General features: G+C 38.1%; 1 protein-coding gene across 1 annotated transcript; it reads right to left on the bottom strand.

Moving 5' to 3' along the window:
• Positions 1 to 1,147: 1,147 nt before the first annotated feature.
• echdc2 (enoyl CoA hydratase domain containing 2) lies at positions 1,148 to 7,322 on the bottom strand. The gene is made up of 9 exons (XM_053489530.1): positions 6,973 to 7,322; positions 5,112 to 5,179; positions 4,700 to 4,787; positions 4,515 to 4,601; positions 4,145 to 4,237; positions 3,904 to 3,960; positions 3,593 to 3,780; positions 2,548 to 2,646; positions 1,148 to 1,723 (listed from the first exon to the last, which is right to left on the bottom strand). The coding sequence occupies exons 1-9, from the start codon at positions 7,181 to 7,183 to the stop codon at positions 1,646 to 1,648; spliced, it is 969 nt and encodes a 322-aa protein (XP_053345505.1). The 5' UTR covers positions 7,184 to 7,322; the 3' UTR covers positions 1,148 to 1,645.
• Between the last annotated feature and the right edge of the window lie 1,370 nt (positions 7,323 to 8,692).

Raw genomic sequence — 8,692 nt, 5'->3', positions numbered from 1 at the left:
CCTGGCCAAAAAGACAGCATCATTACATGGAGTTTCTGACATAAAACAAATAACTAATTTACAGCCAAAAAGCAATTAAACATTCAAAACATTTACAGCTAAGTAAAGCTATTATTCTGTTCTTTAAACTCCAGTAAGGCCAGGTTACAAAGATTCAGATAAATTTGTTATCCCAGTCTGAGGGAGCAGCACCTTTTCCCCCAGATTAATATGGACTATGGACAGTAGAAATTGAAGACAAGATCTGTTTTGAAAAAAAAAAAAAAAAAAAACTTTATGGTTTGTTACCAGTTGTTAAAAAAAAAAGTTTAAAAGAGTGAATTATCAATTATAATCCTAAAACATTTGTATTGAAATTCAAGATATTGTATTGACTCTCAATGCCCTAAAGAGTAGTGTAAGGATTAAATAGCTAAAAACAATTTAGTTAGCTTAGTTTGTCCTGCACTTAAGAAAGTGCCTCGTCTAGTGTAGATGCAGAAGAGTATATCACTGTATTCTCTGCGTAAAAATTAAAACTTGCATTGAAAACATTTTGTTCGAGACTGTTGATGTAAATAGAGAAAAGTAGCAGTCCTAACACAGAACCTTGCGGCACACCTTTAGATACAATAAATGGTCTAGAGGTAAGGAAGCAATTAATTATTTATTATTTGATTATTTGTCTCATTAATAATTCACACAAAAGACATGATGCCCCCATGCGTGGAACCTAATTCACGTGCACGAAAAAATATATAGATTCTTTTACAAAAAAAAATTAACTCAGATTGCGTAAAAGCTACTTGAGTGCTGCGCTCCTGAAGAGCTGTGATTGGTTGAATGGTGAGGTCGCATCTGATTGGCTAAAGAGTACAGATGACCCACATTGCTGCCAGCAAAGTCTCAAAATACACACACAAGATGATTTTCACGCTCACAGTCCATGATACACTCATGAATTTTAAACATTCGAAAAAGCTGTACACAGTTGGGTTCACATGGGTTTCACGCATGTGAATTGGGATACGCATGTGTGTATCGTGCCTTTTGTGTGAATTATTAATGAGACTATTTTGCTTCCATATAGTGGCAATATCTCCCACCTGGACACACCGAGAGTGACCTGATAAATTGTCAAACAAACAGACAGTTTTTACTAACAATCCTGTATTAATGAGTATTTGCTTGATTATTACATGATCCACAGTATCAAAAACCTTACACAAGTCAATACACAGGGCTGCTCAATGTTGCATGTTGTCCAAAGATTCAATATTATCATTAATTACTTTTAAAGGGACTGTAGTTGTACTATGATTTTTCCTAAATCCTGATTGAAAATCAGATAACATTGTTAATAACTTAAATCTCATTTAATTCTTTATGTTGTTCAAAAGGAATTGATTAATCTTTTATACTGTCCTAGCTGCAAGGTCAGTCACTTTGGTTTCCTGGAAAACTAATTATGATAGTCACATAAACACACTACCTTGCTGTTGATGGGTTTCCTAGAACAGTACACTGCAAATCTTTTATTCCTAACTTTAAAAACCAGTATATTGCCAATATGTATATGTTATTCGAAAGTATGAAGTAAAAATAATGATCTAATAAGGCTGGAATTACAAAATAGCACTTTCGAATGTCTGTGCTAGATGTGTCTTTACTCTCCAGTGTATCTGGGCTGCCTTTTCTCTATAAAAGCTGCCATTCCTTCTCGCCTGTCTTGTGTTGGAATAACCTGCAGGAGAGAAACATGAATGACTTGACAGGCATAGATATACTGTGTATATATATATATATATATATATATATATAAACAGAAAATATATACACTGCCTGGCCACTAAAGTCACCTTTTCAGTAGGGTCAAATTATTGCAATGCATCAAGCAATGACTACGGAGATTTGAAATTACAAGAACTGAGTTAAGAACCTTTCAAAACATTATCAGAACCTGGGAGGATAGAAACGTCAACTTTGTGGAAGAAATGTGGTCGAAAAAAAATCGTGAATGGAGATCACTTAAACACATGGTGAAACTGCAGGATTTCACAGAGCTATATTTAATAGTCAAAGTAAGAGCATTTCCATGCACCCACAATGTGATGATAACTCACAGTATTGGGACTAAACAGCTGTGTGTCCATAAGAGAACCACTTGATAGTAAGACTAACCAGAAAAAAAGCTTAATTTTGCTGAAGATTGGATTTTGGAGTAACAGATAAAAGTCATGTGGTCTGATAAGTTCAGATTGATTTATTGGTGTGTCAGGGTAACAAGGGAAGTGCATGAAGCAATGCATCCCTTATGTATAGTGGCCACTGTACAAGCCTCTGTTATGATCTGGAGTTGATTTAGATGGTCAGATCTAGGCTCCGCATTGTGTGGCAATAAAATGAAGTCAGCTGACGACCTGAACATACTAAAAACCCAGGTTATCACATCTATCTCTTTCTTCTCTGATGCCACATAATACAAGGAATAACCCTGTTAGGATTAATAACTGAACATACAGATTGTTTATATATAATCCGCATGAATCTGTGTTTAATCAGTCTCACCCGAGCATAGCACATGCCCTCGATGGCCATTCCTGAAGCGATGTCCACCTCTATTCCTCGGTTCATGGCTTCCTTGGCCATCCTGACTGCGAACGGAGCCTACAAAAGCCAGAGTAGGCAACGTGACATTTTTAAACCCAATAAGCAATAAGCATCAAGACACCTGTTATAAATGTGAGCCCTAATCGGATTCTCGGAGATGATGGCAGTGTTCTGGGTTAACTGGCTTCCATCCAAGTGACGTAAATAGTCTCACTCATCTCCACTTCAACCAGTGAGGGCCAGAGAGAGAAAAACAGCTTCATGTGAAAAAGCAGGACGCAATTGCAGTGCGTCTTAATTCTGCTTTGACAAAGAATTACACTCCCTTCTCCTAAATATTTTTTTTTATTTACCTAGATGGGACATTCATGTAGATGCTTTCTAGAGAATTCATTTATTCATCACTAGTCATAATCACTAGTATTTTGGTACTCTACAATTATTGCCACCCTACATGAAAACAAGCATTTTCCAATTAAGGGTGCCAACACAGAATTAAAAAAAAGAAACACCATAAGTAGTGGGAGAAATGACATTAAATAATTGTGTTTTATGTTTCAAACAAGTTTTCCCAAGTTCCCTGATTGTGGAGAAAATGAAAAAAGAAAGCATCATCATGGAAAAAAGGAACTTTCTAACCTCTTTTACTGCAAATTCTTAAGATTATGCATTGTTTTATAGTGATTAAATCCTGATTGTGAATGAAGATCCAAGTTCTGGCACAGACAACCACATCGCCCATCCACTGCAATATTATAGACAAACTTTCAGGAGACACGTAGTGGAAAGTAGCTATTTCTCTTTTATTATGAACCCAAGTCTCTCACAGAGCGTACACAATGCTGGAAGATTACTGTACGAACAGTACAGCTAGAAAGGGAACAAGACACAAAATCTCTGAATGAGGTCCCTATAGAAAGATGTCACTCTGACAGTAGAATCTTTTATGTCCTTTGGTGAATCTGAATAACTCAATCTGTGCTTGTGTGTCAGTCTGACCTACCTGAGGGAGGATTTCCTTGGCCAGGCTTAGAGCATCTCTATAAGCTGCATCTCTGCTCTGGTTTTGTGGGACGGCACGATTCACTAATCCCAGGTGTACAGCCTGCTCCCCTCCAACACGCCGCCCAGTAAAGATCAGCTCCTTCGCCACAGCAAATCCCACTGCCCGTGGCAAACGCTGACTGCCTCCTAGTGCACAGTGAGGGGAAAGCAATCAGGTGGTAGACTATAAGTGGCTCGTGGTTTGCCTCTCTGTCTTCACCATAAACTATAAGAGGATGTATTTTCACCACTCTTTTTCCTATATCTCACCCGCCCCTGGAAGGAGTCCCCGCGTGGTCTCGATCAGACCCATCTGCGCAGTATATGCTGCAAAATAAAAATTGCATACATGCAAACTCAGAAAGAATGTGGCTGTAAGCGTCTGTCATAATTGCTTAGATAAATAAATAAACAATAAACAAATCCTATGACTCCATTTTGTCATGTAGGACCGTGCTCCTGTTTCGACCCTGCCCCACCCTACCCTCAGAAACTCTAAGCAGATACTTACCCGCTGTACGGAGGTCACACGCCAGTGCCAGCTCTAGCCCACCACCTAGAGCAAAGCCGTCCACTGCAGCGATAGTTGGCATGGGCAATGCCGCTGGCAGGAGAAGGGTACAGCATGCACGATGACGGATTATTTATCACACTAGAAACCAGCTGCGCTTTTATATAGCAATTTTATGCTGAATGTCTAATTTTATAACCTCTACAGTTATACTTTTTTAAAGAGGCTTTCAGAAAAAGTTCCCATCTCATGCTCTCAGTGTTTGTCGGATAGGATCTGGATTAACCATAGATGTAGTGCTTAATGAAGATCAATAAATCAAGCAGCAATAAGATTTTTTTTAAACAATGGTAATATAATGATGTCTCACCTATTTCATTCATTAGTGACCGAAGTCCAAGAACAAACTGCTCAGCCTCAGAATTGCCCATCTGTGCTCTCTCCTTTAGATCAGCACCTTTAACAGAATCATAAATCACACACATTCAACCTAGCTTATCAAATAAAATGGCTTTATTGAATATATGTTTGTTTTCTTTATAGACAAAAGCTGACCTGCACAAAAGACTCCAGGCACCAGACTTCTAAAGATCACCACACGAACAGCCGCGTCATGATGCAGACCTGACACCAACTCTCGCATCTAGAAAAGAAATATGAAGCAACGAGTGGGAGAAATATTGACAAAACTGAGAAATGGTGCCAAGAAAGAAGATTCAGCAAGACCAAAGGAACATCATAAATCTTCGCAATTCTTCCTTTTTTTTTTTTTTTTTGATTTCGCATGCTGTCAAAAATGAATTATAGCCTCCCCCTGGTACCGTCTGACTTTGACAAACAAAATAAGTTTTACAAATGACAAACATATCAGATAGAAAGAGTATGGATGGGATGAAATTGTCTGCTGAGGATTAAACAAGTGCTGAACGAAACCTGATCCTACAGGATTGAGCAGGTATCACTATACCTGAGACACAAACACACGACCCAGAGAGTTCCGTGCCCGTTCCCGACACATTAGAACTTCCACAATGCCTGAGAGAGAGAAAGAGCAGTGGTCACACAGCTGATATACACTTTTCCAAAAGTTCCTGTAATAATGCTTTTAATTTAAACGTTGCATATTTTACTCTATCCTGCTTTGTAGAGGGGAAAGGTCAATGTTATTTAAGGCATATTGTGTATTTAAAGTAACATATTTAATGTTATATTAAAATATTAGAGCAACATTGCATTATTGCATTGCATTGCACTGGATAGCATACCCGCACTCTTGCATCAATCATAACAACACTACACACAAGCGTCAATAACGGTTTTCTTCCAAGTGTGTGGTGTGTGTGGGAACTGGCAACTATATACAAGTTCAAGTTCAAGTTCAAGTTCAAGTAGGCTTTATTGTCATTACAACCATATACAGTTAGTACACAGTGAAACGAAACAACGTTCCTCCAGGACCAAGGTGCTACATGCAACATAAATTTACAACATAAATTAACAGAGACACTAAACTAGCTAACCAAGAGGCCTAGTTAACTGGCTAGCAGAGACAGGACAGAGAGACCTAACATAAATTACAACATAAATTAACAATAACTAACTAGCTAAGTAACATTTTTATAGACAACATAAAGTGCACGTGCAAATGTGCAAACAAGAGCAACAACAAAGTGACAGTGCGCAACCACGACATAACAGAACATAAAATATGGTGTTGAGGTAGTGGGTAAACATAAACATTCCTTAAAACAGCAGCAAGATTTGAGGAATTAGTGCAAAAATGTAGTCCAGTAATGATCATTGTGCAAAAAGATTGTTAAAAACAGTGAAGCATTTACAGGTTGGTGTGTACGATAATTTGGTGGTGTAGGTCAGTGTGTCTGCACTTGTGTTGATTAGTCAGTCCAGTCTCAATATTTTGAGGTAGTTTAGTTAAGCTGTGTGATAATGTTTGTGTTTGTGTGTGTATGAGTGTGTTTGTGTTTATCAGTCCAGTCCCTTTTTGTTGAGGAGACGGATGGCTTGTGGAAAAAAGCTGTTGCACAGTCTGGATGTGTGTGCCCGAATGCTTCGGTACCTTTTACACAATACCAGTCAAAGAGTTTGGACGTTCCTTCTAATTCCATGGTCTTCCCTGATTTTTATCTCTTTATACATTGTACAACAATGTTAAAAGCATCCAAAATATGCAATAATTTCCTTTAAACAGTTGATATTGAGATGTGTCTGCTTCTTGTTGTAAAGCCTTCATAACGGCTCTAATCTGAGATGATGTTAATTTGTGATTTTTGAAGCTGGTAACTCTAAATGAACTTCTCCTCTACAGCAAAGGTAAGTTTTGGTCTTGCTTTCCGGTGATGGTCTTCATCAGAGCCAGTTTCATCATGGAGCTTGATGGGTTTTGCAAATGCACTTGACAAAACTGTTCTTGCAAGAACTATTCCACAACAGCTGACCTTCATCATGGACGGCAAGTTAGAAAAAGGAGCAAACATAAAATTCTGCATGAAACTGGACAAAACTGCCACAGAGATGTTTGACATGATTCAGCAAGTTTACAATGAGTTGTTCAAGGTGTTTTAAGTGTCATGCGCACTTTGTGTGTGGAAGAACATCGCTGAGAGACGACGAGAGATCAGAAAATTAGTTAATCACTCTCCGAGACTACTCGTTCTTCGGTGTCATGGTAAAGACTCATAAACGACCTATCACCAGGGGGATTGTTAAACTGTTTATGAATGTATTATTTGTCATGTATTGATTTTTTTTTTGATGTGTGTTAATCAAAATGGCGCCACTGGGCTCACAGGTGTAACTGAAGCACCTACCCTGGTCTTCACCTTCCAGGCGACTTATATCTACTTCAGCAGCGTCTGGGTTTGACACAGCGCTAAACCCTCGAATGAACAGTTTATTCTTGGCAGAAACACTAATGTGGTCAGGTTGTGAGCACTGACGAGCTGAGAAGACCCGGTTTAGTTGAGCACGACTTCGGGAAAACGAACAAACTCCTAAAGCAAATCTCCGGAACACCGTCATGTTCAGTCTTTTAGTTTCAAGTCCAAAACTTAAATTAATAAATCAAATCCCGAGGTCTATTAAACAGCACTATTAAACTTCCTGCAAAAGTCGTTTGCCTAATTCACTTTCCGTAAATGTCACGCTAAACTTCCTTACATCACCATGGAGACTTCATACGTCATCAAACAGTGACCAAGCAGAAAGTTTCACACATAAACTTGTGTTGAATTTTCGCTTTATTTTTGTTACTAAAACATATTTTTTTCCTAGTCCACGTTTAATTACTTCCTATTTTTTTTTCTTAGAATAAAAACATTAATAATAATAATAATAATAATAATAATAATAATAATAATAAATGTTTAACCCAGTACCGTACAGGAATCAGCGGTGTGCTCCACCAGCAGAGGGCGATAGTGTTTTAGTGGGAACCGCAGAACTAAAACTTCACCATTGATACAGCAAGAGAAAGGGTTTACATTAAAAAACTTGCTAATGTTTTAATTAGAGGACAAATGTTCAAGCTTAAAGCACAAACCGTCTCCTTAAATTTAAGGAAAGAAAAAATACAGAGCCTCTCTGGTGTCATTTACTCACTGACATAGAGCAAGAGTCCAAAACAAAATCATCCTGTCACATCTGAGACATGACTTATCTAACTCCCACACATTCTTAAGTCATGTCCACAACATCATCCTCTGGCCATGCATTATCCTATTTTGTTCCCACACCTTAGTAAGTTGTAGCCACAACATACTGTCTTATTCACACTTCTTAGTTAGTCATGGCCACAACTTAGTATCTCATCTCCGCACCTTAGTAAGTAGTGGTCACAACATACTATTCATTCCCACACGTTATTACATCATGGCCACAACATAGTATTTTGTTTTCACACCGTAGAAAGTTCTGGCCACAAAATATTTTCTTCCCCGATGCCACCAGAGGGGCTCTGTAAGAAAATGTAGGACCAAATCATGTGGGAAAAAAAAGGGAATTGTGGTGGCTCCACAATACCCCCCATTCTTTTTAAGTGAATAAAGATAATTAGACAATCTGTAGTGAACATAAATTATACCGTCATTCATCCTACTGCTTTTACATATCAGTGAAATAAGGTAACCAAATCTACAGGCAGCCACAGTATAAGATCACAGCAATTTAGATCCTAAGCAGTTCCTTCCATTCTCCATACCTTCTCTCATTTAAGTTTAATCTGGTTTTCGAGGCTCGTGAATGGTTTACATCAGCTAGTAATCCCCATTATATTTACTCTGGTGGTGTCTTCTCTTGATTGTTGACACAGATATACCTACCTCCCGAATAATGTTTCAGATCTGGCAAGCTGTTATGAAAGACTTTTCTGTCTACCAGAGAATACGGTTCTCTACCAGAAGTGAACCAGCACAATTCCACATCTTAATTATTACTAAGGGATTAAACCATAAGATTAATTATTAATTTATGCAAAGTTTATTGTAGGGCATGAATATATGTATATATGAATATGCTCCCAGAAACTCAATG

This window comes from Clarias gariepinus, chromosome 27 (assembly GCF_024256425.1).
Source record: "Clarias gariepinus isolate MV-2021 ecotype Netherlands chromosome 27, CGAR_prim_01v2, whole genome shotgun sequence".
Classification (NCBI taxonomy): Eukaryota; Metazoa; Chordata; class Actinopteri; order Siluriformes; family Clariidae; genus Clarias; species Clarias gariepinus.
The sequence above is the reverse complement of the archived record's forward strand: the minus strand, read 5'-3'. Positions and strand labels throughout refer to the sequence as shown.

What these genes read in the sequence shown, in the direction of transcription:
- echdc2 (XM_053489530.1), bottom strand. Translation starts at nt 7,183, where the DNA reads ATGACGGTGTTCCGGAGATTTGCTTTAGGAGTTTGTTCGTTTTCCCGA. An exon ending in GCCTGGAGTCTTTTGTGCAG is followed by an intron (nt 4,602 to 4,699) that starts GTCAGCTTTTGT and finishes ATTCTGTTAAAG; the next exon opens with GTGCTGATCTAAAGGAGAGA. An exon ending in CCAAGGAAATCCTCCCTCAG is followed by an intron (nt 2,647 to 3,592) that starts GTAGGTCAGACT and finishes TGGCTTTTGTAG; the next exon opens with GCTCCGTTCGCAGTCAGGAT.